Source organism: Lepisma saccharinum, chromosome 4 (genome assembly GCF_977018435.1).
Source record: "Lepisma saccharinum chromosome 4, izLepSacc3.1, whole genome shotgun sequence".
Lineage (NCBI taxonomy): Eukaryota > Metazoa > Arthropoda > Insecta > Zygentoma > Lepismatidae > Lepisma > Lepisma saccharinum.
The window spans coordinates 105,233,338-105,258,042 of NC_139232.1; the positions used below are offsets into that span (position 1 = coordinate 105,233,338).

The 24,705-nt window shown below is 36.1% G+C and overlaps 1 protein-coding gene across 1 annotated transcript in view; it reads right to left on the reverse strand.

Annotated features, from left to right (window-relative positions):
• LOC145986696 (aminopeptidase N-like) overlaps positions 1 to 24,705 on the reverse strand; it is a 256,273-nt gene that overhangs the window by 230,865 nt on the left and 703 nt on the right. The window contains exon 2 of the mRNA XM_083121011.1: positions 21,832 to 22,191. Coding sequence (XP_082977137.1) covers positions 21,832 to 22,119 — 288 coding nt within the window. The 5' untranslated portion in view covers positions 22,120 to 22,191. The remainder of the gene's footprint in view (positions 1 to 21,831; positions 22,192 to 24,705) is intronic.

Here is a 24,705-nt window from a genome sequence, read left to right on the forward strand (position 1 = left end):
ATTTATAAGAATTATCCAATTTTTCTCCATTTCTTAGTTCGTTGAAATGGAAGTTTTGTTATTTAACATTTCTCCTCCTCCCATCGTTAATTCCAAACAGAATCATTCCGTTTCACACTGCATGGACAATGAACACAATGAGATATGTCTAAAACTTTTGAAATTTTTCTCCCTCCGGAGGGGTTTGAACACACGACCATCAGGTTGACAATCTACAACAGTAAACACTACCCTACAAACTTTCGTTCATGAGAATAGCTAGGAGGAGCTGACCAGTGTGAAATGTAGAAGCAACTCTCCTCCTACATGTAATGTGCAAAGAATACTTGTTTGTATCAAAGAAATCGAAGGTAGTAGGAATCGGCGCAAACATTTCATGGAGAATTTCACACGATGAAAACTTTTCATTCGATATTTGTAGAGGTATTCTTGCATTGAGCTGGAGTGGATAAAGGGGTAAAATTAGTATGTCCTGAATTACCACAAATATAAATAGTCATTTCATTAATATTTGTTAATGTCTTTGAAGCAGTACACAATTATCGTTAAAGTATCATAATTCTCGATCTTATACGTAAAAATAACCCTTTGAACATGTGTCAATTCATTTATTTGTTTATTTTTTTTTAGTAAATTCCAGATGCAGAACAATGTAGCCACTCTACACTGCTATTACAAATAATGCTACAATGCTCTTGTTTAATAAAAGAAGAATTAAAAAAAGAGCACGTCGTAAGGGGACTCGAACCTGTAACCGCTTGATGCCCAGTCGAGAACTCTAAGCAATACACCACGCCTTTACCTTCCGTTCAAACAATAATTTTTATATATTCAGTCACAACAATATTATAAATGTTGTTGGATATTCATGAAGTTGAACTTTTACTTTAATTTTGAATTTCTTTTCTTGTATTAGCAGCTATCTTCGAGAAAATATTTCGAAGTGATGAAGAAAAACGAGAATTTTGATGTAGCGTTGACAGCGATGTGTACAATTTTTAATAAATTCTTAAATAATGGAAAAGTACCAGAAGATTGGTCCAAACCGTAGATTATTCCAATTTTAAAAACAGGCAAGGACCCTCAAGTAGGTAAATCATATAGACCTATAGCTTTGACGTCAGTTTTAGGAAAGATATTTGAGAAACTGATACAAAAGGAATAGAATAGTTTTTAGAAAGCCAAAACATGTTTCAGTTCGAACAAATAGGATTTCGAAAGGGATTAGGATGCCAGGACGGATTAATCACTCTATCCTCTTATATTTTCGACTCACTGAAAAGAAGAAGAATTCCATTAGCTGCATTCTTAGATGTAAGCGCAGCTTATGATAATGTAGATATTAATATCCTAATCCAAACAATACAACAGCTAAAAATACCTCACAACTATGTTTCGATATTATGGATGTTACTGAGTAAAAGATCTGTATATTTCTACTTTTTCAGTGAAAGTAGAGGACCTTATTCAGCCTGCAAAGGGTTACCTCAGGGAAGTCCTTTAAGTTCTTTGTTATTCAACATACATATGATCGGGATGAAAAGGAAATTAATTCCTACAGTCAATTATCTTCAATATGCAGATGATATCTGTATCTATTTCATATTACATTTTTTAGTAAAAAGGGAACACCTCCAATAGTTCACTCAATGTCTCGAAAAACAAGAATTCCCATTACATCAAGAGTAAAATATTTAGGTGTCATCTTGGATGAAAAACTAACTTGGAAGGGCCAAACTAAAGCAATACAAGTCAAATCAGAAAAAGTGTTTAATTTGTTCAAAGCAATAGCAAATACTCAGTGGGGATGTCATCCTCGACTTATGCTTTTATTTTACAAGAATTATTTTCGGCCTATGATAGATTATTCTCTATTGGCAATGTGTAACTTGACACAAGGAAAATTGAATTCCATTGATTTCATACAAAGGAAATTCTTGAGAAGATGTTTAGGCGTTATGAACAGCACTCCAAACGTAGTAGTATATATGGAAGCAGGTGAATGTTGCATTTCATGTAGACAGAAGATGTTAGCAGCAAATATGCTCCTCAAAGTGAAATCATATTGTGAGCATCCTTTCAAGAATGTACTAAAAATATGATACACTTACATGAAACAGGAAAAGTAACAAACAGAAAAGCTGCTATGTGTATAGAATTGTATAATTCGTTTTGTCAAGAATACCATGATGTTCTACAGATGCGTTCACGGCCTGTTTTTTCATTAGATTATCCTCGACAGTCTGGATAATATTCATTTCCCTTGTTATTCGCACATATCGGAATAATTTACTTAATGGCCAAGTTTTTATTACATATACTCAGATGGATCTAAAAGTGAGTCAGGAGTTTAGATGCGCAGTGTACGATCCACAACATAAAAGAGATCTATTATTTCGGCTTCCGCAAGACTGTTCAATATTTACAGCAGAATCTTACGCAATTTACGAAGTTTTAATGTATGTCCAAAAATTAAATTTACGAAAGTTCTTAATACTTACTGACTCGCAAAGTGTATTACAGGCGCTTAAATCTTCTTACAAGAGTCTTTACAAATTATCCCCTTATATTATAAATTGTATACAATTAGTTCAAACAATACAAAAATCTGGAAAAACCATTGAGTTTTCTTGGGTTAAAGCTCATAGTAATATTACAGGCAATTCTCATGTAGATGAATGTGCAAAGAAAGCAATGTGTCTTCCAAATATTACGAACTTATCGTTATACTATACGGATCTTCTCCCTAGAGAAAAGAAGAAAATTCTGAATGAATGGTTGGATCGGTGTCGAAATGAACTTACAACAGTTAGAGAATTATACAGACCATTTGTTGAATTCAAAACACACAAACCATAGTTTCATCATGTAAGTGCTACAAGAAATGTAATTATATTAATTAATAGACTGAGAACGGGCCATTTGTGTACTAGGCAACATTTATCCAAAATTGGAATAACGAACAATAAGAAATGTGAATGTGGCTGGGAAAGTGCAGATGCACAACAGGGTGTCCGGCTTAGACCTTTAACATTACAAAACAGTATAACTTTAGTTACATTCAATTTCAAATGAAACTTATTGTTTGTATGGGACTGGCAACTGTGGCCATTTGCGAGAATCACCAGTACTTCGAGTTGACGTGACGCGCATGCGCGTGTAACGCATAAATTCCAAGATGGCGGAGTTGACGGTTCAGCAGAAAGTGTTCTGCGTTCTTTCACCGGAAGAAAATAAATCTGTGAAGCTTGTTCAACGTGCTTTTCGGCGTGAATTCAATCTTCAACGTCACGACAATTTTCCTTCCTATTTGAATATTGCTAAGTGGGATAAACAACTAAGAGAAACTGGAAGTGTTGTGTCAGTGGCCGTGAAGTACGCGAAGCGGAAGATATCAGAGGAAAACATTGAGGTGATTCGCACTGCATTCACAAGAAGTCTAAGAAAATCAGTAAGACGTGCAAGTTTAGAGCTCAACATTCCTCGGTCTACTATCCATGACGTTGTGCACAAAAGGTTACGTCTATGGGAGTACAAGATCCAGTTACATCAAGGAATTTATGCTGATGATAAGTGAACATTTTCCTGAAGATGGATAGGAAGAGGTTCTAAACCACTTACTTGCCTCCGCGCTCGCCGGATCTTTCCCCCCTAGACTTTTTCTTCTGGGGGTTCATCAAGGACCAAGTCTACAGTATGCCCGTCGAAAACTTGGAAGATTCGCGTAACAGAATTCGTCAGGCGATTAACAATGTGACCCCTCAAATGCTAGTGAATACATGGACCGAATTGGAATATCGGTTCGACATCTGCCGTGCCACAGGGGGGCTCATATCGAGGTTGTGTGAAGTGCTGGTGCTGGGACAAAAAAATGCATGAGTTTCTCTACCAAAATGTAAATTTTGGTAAAAAAAATTGGGTTTCTCTGCAAAATTATGCTCTTTTGTAATGTTAAAGGTCTAAGCCGGACACCCTGTATAATACTGGAATGCTCAAAATATAATAGAGAGAGAAATATCTTGTATAAAACTTTAAATCATCGAAAGGTCCAGTTTCCAAAATTATAGTTTGTTATCATTTTTAAGGGAGTGTAAGATACAATTGTAAAAGATAAAGTGTTCTTTAAAAAAAACAACTAATAATCTGATATCTGTAAAATAGGGGGGAAAACTGATAATTTTAATGTAAACAATTGTGTACATTTTATATGTGTATTGTTATGGACAAAAACGGCATAAAAGCTGTTAGGTTTCAAATAGATGAATGAATGAATGAATGAATAAACTAAGTTACCAGAGGATAACGAATCCAGTAAATGTTGGAAGAAGGAAACATCGGAAGAAACTGAAAGGTAAGTCTTATATTTAAATGCTTGTTGCTTAATCCATCAAAAGCAAAACGTTTGCAATATGCAAGAGTGATGCAGAATGTATGATTTATTTATATGTTGAGGAAATACCTTCCGATATAATTTCTGTGAGAATATCGCTTCAACTTGTCTTCCTTTTCAAAGCAGCACGCATTTTTCCTTACAAACGAAGTTGATAATTCTTTGCAATTGTAAAATCAGAAGAGAACGTTATTTTAAATTAGACATAATGCAGATATTACAGTTTTGTGATTATTCCTAGAGAATGAAATACCTTGATATAGATTATATTCTGGCATTAAATCGATATTGCACAAAATGCTCTACTATCGTTCCTGTAAGATTATTTAAGTATTTCACTGGTGCTATTCAAATGTACTACATCGGAATTTGCATTACAAATAAGTCGTTCAATATAGTTTCACTTTGCCCTTGTACATGGTTGGAACGAGTCGTTTCTTACCTGTTTAGAACAAGATTTTTCTCCTTTATGTTTTTGAAACTTGAACACAGTTCATAAAGCTCGCAAATGTTAAATGCATTAAGTAGGTTAAGCTGTTAGGTTGGATTGGAATAGATTTAATGTGAGATCCCCGAATTTTGTGCAAGTTCTGGAAAACGTTCTGTTAACTTCTTTCACAGAATCAGGTCACAAAACCAGTTTTGTAAGCTGTATAAAACTCTTCGGTTTTCTCATTCTTTCATAATTTTGAACGCCTTGTAATGGTAGTGCAGCATTTCCATAAGTTCATGCTTTATGTATTTAAAGTGTAAAAGTACACCCTAACAGCTAAAAGGGTAAAGTCCTAACCGAATACCAAACAATAGTTTGCGTGTTTACTGAGAATTTACAAATTACTATAGATTAGTAAAGATTAGAAGTTCAAATATTTTACAAGTGCAAGGCCAATCATTTATTTGTGGGTAAGATTGATTGATTTTCAGAGAAATCATAATTTGTCCACATTACGCTACGAATATTTGATTCAATAACCTACTGAAGTCCAAGTCATATTCATAGGCTTGCGCACGGGGGCTCACGGACGTTCGCAGATTTTTTCCACATAGGGACAAGCAAGATATTTTTTCATGGGTCATATTACCCCGATAATATGGCCATGGGGCTGCCCTCTCAAAAACACCACTTGAATTTGAAATTATCGCATACTTGCGTCCCTCCATTACATAATAATTAATGTAAATTACTATGACTGAAATCAAATTATACATGTGAAATATATACTTTTAGATTGATATTCGTTTTCGAAGAGGGAGGTGTGGTAAGCCTTGCTCCCCTTTTAGACGTTCCATGCCCCTACATTATTATACTTACAACTAGAAATTTAGTGTAGAGGAATCTTATGACTGTAATTAAACGATATTATTGGAGTAAATTAAGTATTTCAAGCCGATGAAAATTCAAATTAACTACGGGGAAGGGGTAGCAGTGGCGCAACCACAATGGGGCACAGGGGCATTGCCTTATCCCAATCTAGGACGGAAATCAATTCTAGGAGGGCAGACATTGAAGTAAGAGAAAGTAAGGCTAGCAGAAATTAAGAGTAGCAGGACAATAGGATACTCAAAATGGAATTAGTTTTCACGTCTTTCTATCATATTTTTCCCAGACGGCCAGGAGCACTTGTAGGGGGTACAGAGGGGCAATTGCCCTTCGACTTCAAATTTTATATACAAACAAAAATACATTTCGTAAAATTTTCTTGCTCGCTTCGCTTCTCAATTTCTGCATTTCTTACAGTCTTGTCAAGACCATACTTACAGCTAGGGGACGGCGGGAGTTGTCCCTGGGCGCTGAACAATCTGAATGAGAAAAATTGTAAAAGAGAACCCCATGGTGTCCCGTGAAATTTATTGCGCCATATTAAATCAATACTGTTTTAAATTTGCAAAAATTTGAAGAGTGAAATTTTTTTGCTCGCTTCGCTCGCAATTTATTTTCTGCAGTGCATTGTAAATTAATAGAGACAGTGTAAGAACAATTAAGTGCTTCAGACAGTTGCTCCTGTAACAGCTTGGTTTGGAGGAAAAGGAGCGCGCATATTTCAGAGACAATTTATATCATTTTTGCTGTTGGTTTCTTATGGGGCGGATGAATTGATTATGTAATGTATATAAATAATATATCATGTATATATATACATACACACACATATACCCATCAATGCAATAGAACTAAAACAGTGAGAGAAAGTGAAGTTTTTCTTTCCCTGAACTTTCAAGGCTTTTGCCCCCCCCCCCTAATGAAATTGTCTGCGAACGCCTATGGTCATATTTCACATGCACTGTAATGATAGATCTGGGTCACTGAAGTGGGCTGATACCGTGAATCAAACCTTTCATAATTCTGTTATAACAGGACCACTTCGTTAACCATTATGGTGCAGTTAAGATCAATTGTATTCACATCCACTTACAAAACATCTCTAAGTTGTTTTCATTTTATTATTAACTCAACTTGTCTGTGGTTGTAACAATGTAATGAAAATGATTATTTCATCTTTGTTAAGTTCATAGTCTCATACACCATATCAACAAAACTTTTATTTGCTCCTTTTGCAGATGAACAATTGAGAATCTATTTGATGTGTCTTCCAAGAATTCCTTGAAATTTGTAAAAAGGACAACAGATTTGACTAACAATGGCAACCTAATACCGTGGAAGTTTGTGGATATGCTTGTATGGAATCAAAATCGTCTGTGTGGATTGTTTGAACTGTACACAATTTGCAGATACGTGGTTGAATGGTGATGGTTTACAAGATATCAAGAGTCCAAATTATACTCAAGAAATAATGTTGCAAGAGTTCTTAATATCTGGTTGCAAGTAGTCAGCAATTGGGAACGGTATATTTGAGAAACTGAAAATAATGGGAATGGTATAACTTGTTTGTCTTGTCTGTCAAGTTATAGAACACCTTCCTTGAAATTTTTGCTAGTTCCAATTTTTAAGGATATTTGCTTTCTGAATGGGATGATGATTTCAAGATCGCAAGAAGCATACGCATCTATGAGAGAACGACATAATGTTTTGCAGGATGAGCAAGAAGGAGAATGAAGTTACATTGAAACAGAAATGTTAATGTGAATTTATAAGTATATCCCGAATATATAGTTTTAGTAGTCTCTTCATGCTATAATTTTTGAATTATTTGAATTTTATTCTAATGGTAATTATTACGATATTGTATCTTAGAAAACTTCTCTCACAATTCTTATCTGATTAATACTGAACTCTTAGATATCAACAGTATTTGGAAAGTTACTTTTCAAAAGTAATTCAAAGTTAATCACTTGAGAAATTAATTCAGTTATAATTACTGTAGCTTTAAAACGTATCTAATTTAGTTACTATTACAATTAAATTACTTTATCCAAGATTAGTTATATCTTGTAAGACATGGTTCAGAACATGAAATGCAAGCGCACTATTCATTTAATCACAGATGACCACCAACAACTTAGCATTAAGTTTCATATATAATTGAGGACTAAAAGTGGTAAACGTTGTAAGTGCCAAAAGCGAAAGTGTTGGGAAATCGCATCGTTCCGCACATCAGCCCGTAAGAACGTGCACACTAGTAACCTCTTTACACGCCCTTTGAACTACTTAGAGGGCTATCAGCCACATTTCACGTTTACCACATTATAAAGCATGGCACATTCAAGAGTTTAATTTGGAAAACGGTGTTTGAATTATTGTGGCACCTACAGCGTTTACCAATTTTACTTCAATTATAACTGCTTGTCTCCGTGTTGGAGTGGTTAGAACAGCTCGTTACGACGCTAGGAGCCTCTGGTTCGAATCCCGGCATGGCTATTCTTTGTATGTGGTCCTTCATAAGTTTCATCATTTATCACTCATTCTCATCTTTGCGATTAGACAAAAATGGCAGAAAAGCGTAGTAAAATACATTAAATCAATCAACCATATAATTATGACTAACTTAATATATTTTATATGTAAATACAGAGGCAATAAAATCCACATATTTTACTTAAGGATGAAAAAATAATATTTTCTTGTATTCTTGTTGAGCAAACAATATATTATTCAGAATTACTGTTGAACTGTGGTATACCAATGAGGATTGTTGGAGATTATATAGCCTTCTGTCGAAATTATTCTAATAAAAATACGCTTGGAATAGATACTTCCTGGTTCTTTGCAATAAATAAAATTGTTCTCATGGTCTCACGATTTCAATAATCACTAATTCATCCATTCTTTCAGGAGAGGATATGATTCAACAAATTGTAAAAATGGAACAGAAGAAAATTTCTTTATGTGCGAAAAAATAGTAATTGTACACTTCTGTTCAGATCAATTGGTACATACTTCAACTCTTCGACCCTATAAAGAGTGACACTTTATGTGAACAGGAGTATACAACTAACTTTGAACTTAGTTACTAGTTCGGTGAAAAAATAACTGCATTTCAGGTACTAATTTCATAACGTAAGTAGTTTACAGTTAATGTTACTCGAAAATGTTACTGTTACTTCCAAAGACAGCTGCAGAACAAACCAGTATAATTCGTGAAGAAGTGTGAAACAGGACTTTGGGCACTGTACTTAAGTAGTATGAAACGTACAAATAATCACTGTGCTGCTCCTTTACCTTTATTCCCGGGTGTCAAATAAGGGCCTCCCCGATGGCGTAGTGGTAACGTCGTCGCCTTGTAGCTACTCAAGAGGTTCGATACATGGTGGAAGCGCATTGAACAGTGGTTCGGATCCCACTTTTAACTGTAGGTCCAGTCCTGATTAGCCTATCTGGACTTAAGACATGAATTCAATGTTTTTAAATAAATAATTTTCTTAAAGTATAGTAATTTGAGCTTTAATTTCCATTGTAACACTGTTAAGCCTTGTTTCCATGTCATTAAAATGTTGACGAAGGAAAAAGTTTATAGTATAAAAAATACATATAAAAACGTAACGTTTCTACCCTCTAACGGGGTCTTCTTCAGACGAATATTCACAATTGAATATTCGTCTGAAGAAGAACCTGTCAGAGAGTGGAAACGTTACGTTTTTATGTGTATTTTCTTTTATACTATAAAAGTTTTCCTTGCTCACCATTTTAATGTTTGTTTTTTTAAATTTCCATCTTCAGTTTTCTTCCAATATTGCGAATAAGAACTTTTGCAGGTTTTAATATACCCGAAAATATTATGAGCGAAGATTCCTTGGTCTTATCGTCATCCTGAGAAAATGGAACACTTTTTTGTCAGTTGTAATTCTGGAAGAAAAATACATTAAGAAACTGACACTTACAGCCTTGTGGAAAAATTAACATTAATACTTTTAAGCATTTTGAACAATGTTTATAATTGAAAAAATTGAAAATGTGTTTTATCTTTAACTTCATTTTACTAACACAGGGTGCGGAAAATAATATCTTGTAAATGGCGTTTCAACAATGAAAGCACGGTGCGTTGCGTTGCGTTCTACCCAAGAATATTTTGAACGGTCACTCCATACACAAGGAAACAACTTCGCTGCAGCAAGCGAACGGAAACGTCTCTGCGCAAGTAGTGACACGAGACGGCTCTAGAAGTACCAATGTACACGTGAGAGGGAACGGGGGATAGCGGCTGAAGTAACCAGCATTGGCAGAATCGTGTACTACTTCGCTCTGCCCACTCGATCCCTCCCCCCCCCCCCCCCCCCATCCTTTCCACCTTCTCTGGCGCTCTGTTCAGCCTTGTTGCAACAGAGATAGTCGGGACAAAGTATAAAGCCTCCGATCAAAGGTAGAAGGTACTGTAATACAAAATCAAGTATACAGTCAACGCAGTCACGTATCCAGAAATTCCTTTCGGGGGGCGAGGGTGACAATATATTTTTAAGGGGTATAGATAGAACCTCACAAGTATATATTTGCCCTTTTGGAGGCAAAACGGGTAGAGTGGGGGCAAGGAAAGTTTACTTTCTCTTGGTAGACAAGACCTAGCATTAAGAGGCCATAGTGCGGAGGCAAAAAAATGATGAGCAACTGTCCCCTAAATAGTAACCACCGTTTAAGGCTGCCATTTTTATCACAACGTGTTTGTCCGTTTCTTCTCATCAGGTATCAAAACATATTTGGTGTCTTTGAGTGTCTTCACGAAGCTGTTACACAATGGATGGACAATCGCCTCGACAATACGAGATTCAAACTGTGGGCTACAAATTGCACGCACACAGTTCTCGAATATCTCTCCCTGATTCGAGCCTGAACAGAACTAATGTGTCTTGTCTTTCCATGTATGCAGCTCTTAGAAAAGCAGAAACCTACCAAATTGTTCATATTCAGGCCTAAGCACTCGCAAGTGTTCAAAATTGTCCTTCACAGTTTCCGCAGTCTTGTCATATATCGGCACGAAACAAAGGAAGTCTTCTCAAACACAGCTGGATCGAGAAACAATTAATGCACAGTGAAAACCCTTCCGTCCCAACACACCTAATGTTTCGACTTCCAATATGATAAAATGCTCACTCATTTATCTCAAGTGGCGTGGTAGGGGTCATAACCCTCCTTTGGCCCAGTATTTCTAAAGAAATGAACGTGAAAGGCAGAGAAAGATGGCAAAATGAGGACTGACTACCGAAAAAAGTATACGTAACCGCCCCCCGTATACATGCTATTATCAATAACAGGGTTATATAACATTTTCTATCTTGCCTAGATAATTATTACTCTCCTTAAAATATCGTCACATTATTCAAGAAGCCAAATACCTACTTTATCTAGTGTAAACTGAAATATTTCCTGACGGGTGGGTCAACCCCACCTTATCCCCACCTTGGACATTTGCTATTATCAATTACAGGGTTGTAGATTTACCTTGCCTCGATAATTATTTCTCTCCTTAAATTTTCGTCACATTATTTTATTTCACACACACACACACAAGAAACCAAAAAGCCTCATTTTATCTAGTGTAAACCGAAAACTTTCGGGGGGCTATAGCCACCTGAGTCCCCTCCTTGGATACGTACCTGAGTCATCGCAGCATTTGCTTCAAAAGAATTCACAAAATGTTTTTAATTGTTTTAATTACTGTCCTCACTTGGTCCGTTTCGTGTTTGAATTAACTACACTTATTATTGTATTTTCTACTCTGCGTTCTGAATATTAAAATAGATACTGAACATAAAACAACGGATTTTCTATTAATATTTAACTACACTTATTACTGCATTTTCTTCTGTGCGTTCTAAATATTAAAATAAATAATTAATATAAAACAACGGATTTTATATTAATATTTCGACTATTACTACCCTCCACTGATGATATATTGCTTATTTCTGTAAAAAGAACATATAATTAAAATCTCATGATTATCAATTTTCCTGATTTACTATATTTTTAATCCACTAACTCACCTCTAACCAATATGGCGCCATCTCACATAGAGTACCCTAATCGACCAACCTGTATGTACAGTCACGGACACTTCTGGGTTGTAACGACCCTATTGAAGAAGCACTCAAGCAAGCCATCTATGTCTAACCACCAAGCTCCTTGTGACTAGACAACCCAAACAACATTGTAATTCTGCGGCTTGTACACCAGTCACGGGTATACATTTCTGTAAATTGAGCAGTGATGCCAAAGAGAAATACGAGATGAAGATTGTCGGAAGTAATGTCTCGTGTTCTCGACACGGAATAATACTCGGTCCAAGTTACGTTCCTTTATTTAATGTTGTTTGGTAACGAACCTGACGGACTGGGTTTATATTTTCACTCCTTGCATTACACTAAGTTCTATATTTTACAGTTATATTAATGCTTTGAACGAAAATAATACCTAGAACAACATCCAACACACGTTCACACCACTCTTGTCACACACATGCACGTGAAAACGCACACATAAAGCTAATGATTGATTGATTGATTTAGTTTATTTTACTTCGCGTTTTGTGCCTCTTGGCTAATTTGCGAAGATGGGGATGATTAATGAAATGATGAAATTGATGAATGGACATTCACAAACAACCAAGCCCGACCGGGATTCGAACCCGGGACCCTTGGAGTCGCAGCGCGATGTGCTAACCACTCGGCCACAGGGTCGGGCACACACAAAGCTAAGTTTTAACTTCCAAGTGAAGGTCCAAATTACAGTAAACGGAGAAGCATGATGTGCGAAACACGTGATATTTCACAGAAAGAATGCGTCTATTTTTGACATACGTGGTTTCTATTAATAGAGAATGTGACAATTATCAGAAATTAAGATGGATTTGCTTTTTCATGTGCTGAGGAAGGAAACAGACTGATTGGAAAAGAAAAAAAGTAGTGCTATTGATAGTGTGTTGGTTAGCGTGCAGAGCTTTCATCAGCTAGCCCTAAGTTCGATCTCCACTATGGACAAACTTTTTTTATTATTTTCTTGCAGTGAACAAGTTTATTATGTTGTTTTCTAGGCATTTTAACGAAAGGATACACATCAATTTTAATATTTTAATCTGTCCTTTCATTCTTCTAATAGGTTCTATATCACAAGGGATATAGAGATTCTCTATCTTGGCGAAGGATATTTTCTCAATAGTTCCGTAGCTACGATTCTCCAGTCCCTTCCACCCACTTCTTTTTTTTAATTTCTTCATATCTACTCACGAAATACCATGAATCTAACGAAAACACACAGATAAAGTTAGAACAAGAAACACACCTCGCATCGAAGATTCCAGGTTTGAGTTCTGGATTTATTGCGAGGGTGGATTATTCCTGTGTGTCTATTTATCATCTTCGTCTAAAAAACATTCCTCACTATTCCCGTGATTAACTTAGGGAGAGACCAAAGCTACTCAAAAAACAAAAGTACAGAAAACGCAAGACACGCCTGGCTACGCATGTAATACCTTAGGAATTAGCAATCTGAAAATAAACTTTCGTTTTGGTGGACTACTTGCAAAATTGTTTCGTGTTGTCTCGTTTGGAGTGTTTGCTAGCGTGTCGGACAAGCGTGCGGGCAACCTGAGTTCGAGCCCACCAGAAGGTATCCTTTTTGTCTAATTTCATCCAACCTTATTTATAAAACTCAGGTTTCTTTAAATCCTGTTGAATTACATGCCACTTCGTATGTTGGCAATCTGAAAGCAGCAAAGATGAAAATTAATACGATTTTTTTATTATTCCTAGAAAATGACAATGAAACCATTAATAACGGTTTTTGCAATGTGATATTGATATCATATATTGAAATACTAAAAATGGGGAATTTTCGCTTGAAACAACTTATAAATGATCATATCCTGATGTAAGATGCACGATCAGAAAGCCTGAATGTTGCATTCAAAACTGCAGATAACTAACTAACTAACTAACTAACTCTCTAGCTTTCTTAATCCCGAAGGTTCATGGCTGTAGCAACACAGGCCTTCCATCTGTCCCTATCCTGAGCAAGATCTATATACTCTTTTCCATCCCTACCGATTTCCTTTAGGTCCTACTCAACGTAGTCCCTCCATCTTCGTCTTGGCCTTCCTACAGGTCTCTTACCATCAGGTGTCCCAACAAGAATCCTGTAAACTCCTCTTTCCTCTCCCATTCGTGCCACATGGAATGCCCACCTACGTCTTCTTCATTTAATTATTCTAATAATATCTGGACATGAATACAAATTATGTAACCTTGTCCACTCACCTGTCTCCTTATCCCTTCTATTTTTAGGTCCAATTATTTTCCTAAGGATCTTATTTTCAAATACTCTCAATTTATGTTCCTCTTTCAATGTAAGGGACTAAGTTTCACACCCATATAATACTACAGGCAAAATTGCTGTTTTGTATATTTTAACTTTTAGTTTCTTAGATATTAAACGAGAAGACTAAAGTTTTTGAAGAGAGAAGTAACATGCATTTCCTGAATTAAGCCTACTTTTTATTTCTCTTTAATATCATTTTCACTTGTTAATATTACTCCTAAGTATTTGAATTTGGAAAGTGGTTCAAACGAGTTGTTATCAATAATTAGATTTTGATTATTACCTAACACTTGGTTTCCGCCTGTAAGCATATATTTAGTTTTCTCTTTCTTAACTTCCAAACCTATCTCTTTAACAGTTTTGAAAAATATTTTAGCATTATTCTTAATTGTATTTATATCATCCCCTAATAAGTCTACATCATCTGCATATGATAACAACTGAGTCACACCATTAAATTTAGTCCTTCGTTAGTTTCTTTTATCTTCCTAACAGCATATTTTATGGCAAAATTAAAGAGCAATGGAGATAATGCATCTCCTTGTTTTAATCCATCATGAATTGTAAATTTGTCAGACACATTAACACCCACACGAATTTTAATTTCTGTTTCACTGGTGCATACTTTTATCATATTAACAAGCTTCTTAGGTATTCCAAACTCGACTAATATATTATATAATTTATCTCTTTTGATTGAATCATATGCTTTTTTTAAATCAATGAATAGCTGATGGACATTTTAATTATATTCCCACTTTTTCTCAAGTGTCTATCTGATGTGAAAAATTTGATCAGTAGTTGATCTGTCACATTTAATGTAATTACATAAAGTGCACTTACTACACAAAACTGCAGAGAACAATGCATTATTTCTTAACAGTTCACCATGCATGACTTATAAACAGTGAAATTTATTTTCGTACTATAATAGGAATTTAGTTATTAATATAAATAAACAAGAGAGGAGAACTAATGATGAACTAAAATTGTAAACAAAAATAAAATATCTAAGTTTTTCAGAAAAAAGCACACAAGTCACAAACTGCGAATATCTGTTGATTTCACCTAAGAAGGAGAGGCTACGGTTTGGGACGGGACTTTCTATAGTGGTACGGTACCCTGCAGTTTTTTTTTTATTATTTAATTAAAGGAATACACCTACTTATCAGTATCCCCAGTTCTTCACATTTTTCTCAGTTGTCATACATGTCAATTTTCTCTATGTTCTCTTTATTCTCATTGGGACAAACACAAACATCCATGCCCGAAAAGAGTATTGATAATATCGCACGTTAGCCAGCAATTTCCGAGGAAAAGTTTGATAGCCGGTTTATACTCGAGTGGTTGGGATCCCACTTTAAACTGTAGGTCCAGTCCGGTATAAGCTTTCTTACTGTGCATAAAGTGGACTTAAAAGGAGAAGAAATCCGAGGAAAAGCGCATGAAGGTTTCGATTTTTTCCAAGTGCCTTGATGAGGAGATGCTATTGTATGACTTTAAACTAGCCAGGTAGCCCCATAGTAGCGAATAAGTATCACGTCCCACAGGTTATGGGTTCGATTTCCGTTCTACTGCCCAATTTCATTTTAATAACTCGAGCAACAAATGTTTGCATTTTATTTAATAATTTATTGAAATAAAGGTGAATATATTTTTACTTTATTTTTGGGTGGAAATCTCTATTTTACAGTTTTCAATTTTATTTATGGAAATATTTTTTTTAAGATCGTTTTCCACTTTTCTCATCATTTTACAAACATTTACATATTAAATTGTCCACGTGTTTTATTCAAAAAATGTTATACCTGGTGAAAAGTATACATTTCTTTCGAGAAAATGTACCAGGAATGAATATAATTCTATTCGCAAGTAATTGTCGTAAAAGTTTGGAAAAGAAAATTCAATTCGAAATTCAACAATTCGCACAGCAAATAAAATAAGAATGTGTGCAATAAATAAAATGAAATAATTAGTTGCATGAGTTAAGAAAAAAATTGGAGGCAATCAAATGGAATCGAACCAAGTACCTTCTACGTGTCAAACTAACACGCTACCACCACACCACCGTGCCTTCTGTCACACGGACAATATATTCGTCTCGTGAGTAACGCTTGCTAAGTTCCTAAACATTGAAGCTCTTTTTTCTCGGGAATGACTGACTAATGTAATTGTTGTTGTGTGTCACGGAGATATGTTTACTGCAACATTTGAGCACACAATCGAAACATACAGAAACAATGTTTGTTCTGCACGTCATTACTTTTCCCCGAGTTCAAAAAATATCCAGAATCCAAACTCACTGCTAGTTACCCAGTTATGCAAAATATGCCTGGACTACACGCATGCGCTTTATCAGGGATGCGAAGGAACCTCGCAAAGTTACAGAAGGTTCTCTGGGGGTGCTGTCGGTTGGCCGCGGAGTCACGTGGTATCTTCTTATCATTCGAACATGACCTTGTGCAGCACACTGAAGCGAGCGAAGGTATTTCATGTGATTTGTAAGCTGGAACAGACTTTACACGCGTCACAATCGACAGAGGTTTGTCCTCAGCTTATTCTTTAGGGACAGGCAAACCACACTAGGCATACAGAGTATAAATATGGGAGGCAATTATTTCTCAGTCTCCTCACACTGACAATTTTATTACCCTTTTTGGAGTTAGTTGGCCATAGAAACGGATCTTATTATTGAAGTCGTATCTCATGTGATGGCTTGGTTCAGCTGATCAGGTTTTCTGACAAAAGCAGGGCAGGTTATCCAAGAACAATCTGCTTCCTTCCTCATCCTGTATAAATCATACGAGCACATAGCACAAATATGTAAGAGAAATATTTGTTAATTGGGTAACTTGTTTGCAATTGAATTTCTATCATTAACAGCTGCAAAGAAATTCTGTAATTATCAAGTGCTTTACGGGCTCAACGTCAAGTTTGGATTTGTCGGTTATCCAAATATTATTAATTTTGAAAATACTCTTTCAGTTGGTGGAATGTGCCTGAAATTGAATGACATATTAAATCGTGAACGTATTTTGTTTCTTTAATTAAAACTTTTAGTTTACAAATAAATCATCAAACCAACCTGTGTTCTTCTCCCTTGTTTATTTATAGTAATATCTAAAATCCCATTGAAGCATAGAAAAAACTTTTCGCTGTTCATAAGTCAGTCATTGTTCTCTGCAGTTTTCAATGTAACATTCAGGCTTTCTGATCGTGCATCTTACGCTTCACATCAGTGGTATTTATAAGTTGGTTTAAGAGAAATTTTCCATTTTTAATCTTTCAATATATGATATCAATATCACATTGCAAAAACAGTTATTAATCGTTTCAATGTCAATTGCTGGGAAAGAAAATCGTATTACTTTGGATTCGAACATGCAAACGCAAGTATCAAAGTATTTACTTTAGACAACACTCACAATTTTGAAACGTGGAAAGGTTAACGGAGAATGTTAAATTTGGTGTGTTGACATAATGTAGCTACTGAAATATTAGCACTGACAACTAGGAAGCGATCTCAATTATAACGTGGCTGCATGCTTTTCGCTAATAAATAACTGTGTTTTTTCAACGTATACACAAATACATCGTCGCTTCGGAACAAGAAATGTTCATCCTTGCTTCTTTCAGATTACTAACATACGAAGTGGCATGTAATTCAACAGGTTTTGAAGAAACCTCAATTTTTATAAATAAGGTTGGATGAAATTAGACAAAAAAAAAAGATACCTTCTGGTGGGCTCGAACTCAGGTTGCCCGCACGCTTGTCCGACACGCTAGCAAACACTCCAAACGAGACAACACGAAACAATTTTGCAAGTAGTCCACCAAAACGAAAGTTTATTTTCAGATTTCTAATTCCTAAGGTATTACATGCGTAGCCAGGCGTGTCTTGCGTTTTCTGTACTTTTGTTTTTTGAGTAGCTTTGGTCTCTCCCTAAGTTAATCACGGGAATAGTGAGGAATGTTTTTTAGACGAAGATGATAAATAGACACACAGGAATAATCCACCCTCGCAATAAATCCAGAACTCAAACCTGGAATCTTCGATGCGAGGTGTGTTTCTTGTTCTAACTTTATCTGTGTGTTTTCGTTAGATTCATGGTATTTCGTGAGTAGATATGAAGAAATTAAAAAAAAGAAGTGGGTGGAAGGGACTGGAGAATCGTAGCTACGGAACTATTGAGAAAATATCCTTCGCCAAGATAGAGAATCTCTATATCCGTTGTGATATAGAACCTATTAGAAGAATGAAAGGACAGATTAAAATATTAAATTTGATGTGTATCCTTTCGTTAAAATGCCTAGAAAACAACATAATAAACTTGTTCACTGCAAGAAAATAATAAAAAAAGTTTGCCCATAGTGGAGATCGAACTTAGGGTTAGCTGATGAAAGCTCTGCACGCTAACCAACACACTATCAATAGCACTACTTTTTCTCTTTTCCAATCAGTCTGTTTCCTTCCTCAGCACATGAAAAAGCAAATCCATCTTAATTTCTGATAATTGTCTCATTCTCTATTAATAGAAACCACGTATGTCAAAAATAGACGCATTCTTTCTGTGAAATATCACGTGTTTCGCACATCATGCTTCTCCGTTTACTGTCATTTGGACATTCACTTGTAAGTTAAAACTTAGCTTTGTGTGTGCGTTTTCACGTGCATGTGTGTGACAAGAGTGGTGTGAACGTGTGTTGGATGTTGTTCTAGGTATTATTTTCGTTCAAAGCATTAATATAACTGTAAAATATAGAACTTAGTGTAATGCAAGGAGTGAAAATATAACGGAAGGTTGTAATGAGGCGAATCATTACTTGATCCTTTTTTATTTGATATGTTTAATTAATTAATTGAATTGGATAAATCGGGTTTTAGTGTCATGTATTTTGGTAATGTTGTGGATGTCTATGTATTCATGTACGTGCGTATTCTTGGCCGTTGGGTAGGTAGGTGTGTCTCTGGACAGCCGACAAGCGGAAAGTTCCCAGTAACGGTTAGGTGATTAGCGGGGCCTATAAAAGGAAGGGAAGGGAGCAGTCGGCCTCAGATGTTTTGGTGTAATACGGCGAGGTGTCTTTTCTCTATGGGGCGAAACGATGATTTTTTCTTGATACTATGAATCGGCGGATACTTTAACTTTCTTTCTTATAATACACACACTTCATTCTTTTTTCACATTTAATTCAATAGTACATGTCATGTGGGAAACCGGGTACATATGTACACATACCTTCAGCCACCTTTTTTGGTACTGAAGATTATAATTTTTTCTTACTCGTGGAGCCAGTGTATGTTGCTGAGAATAGGCTTAAAAGCACAAATTATACCTATACAAGGTGTAGGGGGTTGTGAAATCCATCGACGAATTGAAAGGATATATCCGGCGACGAAAGTTGGTGTCATCACTTTGAGCCCGAGTCGAAACGGCAAATTCGTCAGTGAAAGCACGCAGATTCCCCTCCACCAAAAAAAGTTCAAGACCCTCCACACTAGTGCCGACAAGGTCATGCTTTCGTTCTTCTTCGACCGAAAGGGACCGCTCCTCGTCGATTTCCTGGAGCATGGAGCTACGGTCAATGCCCAGCGGTATTGTGAAACATTAACGAAGCTCAGGAAGGCAATCAAATCGAAACGTCCCGGTCACCTTTCTCGTTGTGTCGTCCTATTGCACGACAACGCTAAACCACACACAGCCAAAGCAACAAAGGAGTGTCTGAAAAAAAATTCAAGTTGGAAATCCTGAGCCACCCCCTATAGTCCAGATCTGTCCCCGTGTGACTTACACATCTTCGGTGAGCTCAAAAAAGCACTGCGGGGACAACGGTTTCAATCGGACGATGACGTCAAGGAATACGTGCGCAATTGATTCCAAAAGCAGCCTAAATACTTCTGAGGTTCGTTACGTATGTGCTGTGAAATATCCTCTGCCTCGTAATTTATTGACTGAGCCTAATTTACCTAAGATAGAAAATCTACTTTGCATTTGTATTTGGCATAAAATATTTGTAATCTGGCTTTCAAGTGCTTCATGTATAATGTGACGTAATCGCTGGTAAGCCTGTTCACGGAGCAAGTCTTTTGGCCACCTAATGTGGTTGTCAATCGTGAGATCACAGCACAGTAAATTTATTTTTTAATAGTCCATACCCAATTCAAAAATTTTACCCGTTTAAAATTTTTTAAACTTGATACATTAATGTCCATCCTTGAAGTTAAATATTAATAAATAAATGATGGCATATGGTATATGTATAGTCTTGTTCATAAATATAAAATAGGGTTTAAAATAGTTAGCAACCACTGGATCTAATGAACTCTAGTGGCCCGATGCTGGACCCAGTCCGGTAGTTGGGAAACACTATCCTAGAGCACGGTGGCCCTAAAACTGACTCAGAAACTAAATTGATTGGCCTCAAATGGCAAAAGACAAGAATATTTTAAAAAATCTAACTTTCTTGCAGTACAAATTGTGTTTCTTCAAGTTCACGGTATGCTTTGATATGCTAATTGGGATTGGTTTAATTGTTTGATTGATTGTTTTTTTAAGTCTACTTTATGCACAGTGAGGCTAATCGGGACTGCACCTACAATATAAAATGGGATCCGAGCCACTATGTGCCTGCACTAATTGGGATTGGACCTACAGCTTAAAATGGTGCCTGAATCACTGTGCCTCCATTAGGGACCCCCTTGATTACAAGGTGACATTATTTTATGCAAACGTGGAGGCCCCTCATTCTTTTATATTATTCAATCAAAATCCTGCTATTTTCCACTCCCAATTATAAGTTACTTTGGGATCTAAGTCTCCCTTGTAGTAGCATACCGATTTTAAGTATTAGATGGGGTATATGCACAAGTAGTTTCGCACACATATTATGAATAGTAAAGTTTATAATTCTTATGAAAATTTTAATAGTTTAATATTAACATTTAATTCATTTTCTCAAATTACATGTGAATGTTCCTTTTAAGTTCATTTTATGCTCACACAGTCTAATCAGGATTGGGCCTACAGTTTTAAGATGAAATTTGAATCTTCATGTAATTTGTCTGCACTGAAGATCAAATATGGTATCCTTTAATACAAGACAACAATGCAATTGGGAAGACACAATCAGAAACTCACATATGGTAAAATTAAATTAGCAACTACAGGGTATACAGAAAGTTATGCAAACAAGATTTTAACTTACGTTATTTCGTACAAGGAGAGAGAGAGAGAGACATGAATCTTACATTGCTCTTACTCTGCTGTGTGGATACTTGTTTTAAAGATTAAATTAGGTTATCATGCTGTGCATGAACTTTCAGTAAGGGGAAAATTGACTAAGTTTTAATAATTTTAGCACAAAGTAAAAATAATATGGATAAAAGACAGTTGTGAAATAGCTTGCAAAAATTTTCGATGTGTATTGATGATCTCTGTGATTATCTACCGATTCGAAGAAAATAATTATACTTACTCGGGCAAGAAGCGGCAACTTTAAAATTCAACCTCACAAAGCAGCTAGCAGGGAAACGGGATTTTGTCAAAATAACAGTTCTGCGCTGTAATTGGACACCGGGGGATACAACTCCAGGAATGTAAAGCAGGAAAATATACAAAAACGAGTAGGTACTGGTTACTTGAAATAGTATACGTAATACTCCCTTCGATAATCTTGCGCACACTACTGCACATTACTACCATAAAAAGAAATAAGCTTATTGACCACATCTGCTCACCTCCGGCAATTCAGCAGAGCGCACACTAATTGATTTTTCGTGGAGCTTGATATCATCCGACCATTCCTCCGTGGTCAGGCCGCCTATCCATTGGTCAGCTGTGGATCCATCCAGAAGAGACTTCTCCCAATCAGTGTCCACGATTTTATAGTTGCTGACTCTTCTCATTCTGTGCAGAGGCTCCGCCTCCTCAACAAACCTTTCCTGGGATTGTTTGAAATTGCAAATTGCAAGAAACAATAACAGCAACAAAACTTTGGTGGTCGACGCCATGTGCCCAGTTTTCATCTTCTTTCACCGGCGAAAGACTTCGCTGTAAAGCGCTCTTGGAGGCAATGTTCACTAGCGTTGGCTAATGATCTGCAAGAACAAGAATAATACAAGACTGGTTAGTTTAGAAACCACAAGTCACACATATTCCGAGAAAGTTACCTTGTATAAGCTACGTTCCCCAAAATGCACACACATTTGTACACTAGATGAAATATTTTAACATTCAGAATTTAGGGATGCATTGGGTTTTCTAACCCAAAGTATAAATTATATGTTTGTTTCTAAATCCTCTTTATGCACAGAAAGGCTAATCGGGACTGGATCTACGGTTTAACGTGGTATCTGAACCACTAGGTGACTGTGCCGGGTATCGAACCAGGAACTCCTTGATAACAAGGCGACGATGTTAGCACTACGTAATTGGGGTGGCTATAAATCATAGAATTACCATCATTGAGTATGTGAACACTATGATCAGTTTTGAGATTTGCCGGGTCATGCGATATGAGTCAATCGCATAACTTTTCACCTCCTTAGCTAGAAATTAGCACAATAACTGTTTACCAACAATCGAAGTGAACCAAAATGAACTTCATGGTTTCAAAACAGATGTATGTATCCAAGGAAATGCGCACACACGTTACGAAAGCCACATAGGTGGACGAGAGGGTTGAGTGGTCGACTCACGTAATAGTCACAGAAGATCCTGTGTTTCAGTCCCGAATTGAGCACGGGTAAATGTTGCTTCATCAGTGCCACCTATTCACCATTCATCCCCATCGACGGGATTAGACAATAGGAACCGGAATGCGACTCTAAATATGAAAAATCCAATTTAAAAAATCTATATCTTATATTGTGTAACGTTGTCAACCCTTCAGTACACGGGTGACATTGTTGTTACGTGACTGGACGGGTTGTGCCTATCAGGAACAAAAAGAATGAATCATATTAAAAACATAAAAACTTTTGTAAATAAAATAGCTATTTGTTTGAACAAATATGTGTATTACTAATTGATACATAATTATGGAAACATGAAAATCATTATTTTTAAGTTCTTGAACTGTAGTGTTAATCAAAGGTATCAGGCAGGCACATCGTACAGAATTTCGGATGCCCCTTTAAACTGTTGGTCCAATTTTGTTTATCCCAGCCAAGCAAACAATGCACGAAAAACAAACCTTTTCGCTTATGTTATGTTACCCTTACGTTTTTCAGATTTTTTTAAAAGAAAAAAACAATTTCCGAGTAAAAATAATATTTTATATAGCAGTGTGATGCTTGCCAACGTTGTGTTCTTTCAGAATGATTGCGTCATCATCGCCTACAGTTCCGGTCAGCCAAATAGGTAGTATAATGACAATGTACATTTGCGAACTGTTCCGAAAGGAAATATGGAAGATGTCCTTGCCAACATGAATTATTTCCGGTGATATAACACGCTAGTTGTCCTTTTACATACCGAAGCGTTGGAATGCCATTTCCTGTATGAAAACTGATTGCACTTTCTTCAATCTGAGTGTTGATATTGTGATCAAAAAGACATTACATTAGTCATGATAGCAAAATTAAAGTAAAAAAGGAGGGAATGTAAATATAAATAGTTAATGAACAATAGAGAGTCGTTAATTTTTGTATGGACAAAGAAACCGACTGAGAAGGACCTTCCAGATAGGCTTACGCAGAAAACCTGACTGAGTTTGCAATACACGTTCGGTTATGCTTCTTGGTAAGCCTAAACAAGAATTTGGTAGCCTTTTTGCTAAATCTAGTAAATATGACCAGTTTATTTTGGTGTCTATGAACAAATATCACGATTACTAATTCAAATTAGTCCTGGTGAACAATAATATGTTTATTGCCTATTTAAACAATTGTTTGTACATTAGAAACTATACATTTTGTAAATAAAACCTTAAAATGATGACCAAAGCAAACTTTAATTGTATAAAAAATATACATAAGAACGTAACATTTCCACCCTCTAACAGGGTCTTCTTCAGACGAATATTCACAATAAGAATTTACGTTATGTCTTTGTGTATATTTTTTTACTATAAAAGTTTGCCTTGGTCAGCATTTTAAGGTCTTATTAACATGGAAACAAGGCTTAACAGTAATACGTTTTGTCTGAAGAATTCCCATGTCCTTTGGAAGGAATGTTTACGTTTTTGTTTCCATATGGAATGTCAGCGTTACCGACATGAGAACAATTTAGAAGGTACTTGAATGCAATGGTGGCACGGAGTACACTGTGGAATTGTCAGAAAAAGAGCAAAAATTGATATATTTGGTGTATTTTTCGTTATTTAGCGTTGCTATTCTGTCTGAATTTGCTAATGCCAAGATGAGATGACATTGATGAAAACAACATCCCGGAACTCGAAATGAGAAACCTCAGTTGTTAAAACGACAATGAATTCGATGCGCTGACCACGCGTGAACTGGCCCTATGTTCTCGAAAGGCCTGTAAAACTCAATATAGTTATCTTCTCTTTTGGCAGGTGGTCTTAGGCCACATTTTGCTTTTCTAGGTACATCTTCTAAGTATTATTTCTTGTAGTTAAATTTTCGTAATGTATCAGAAAAACTATGGAC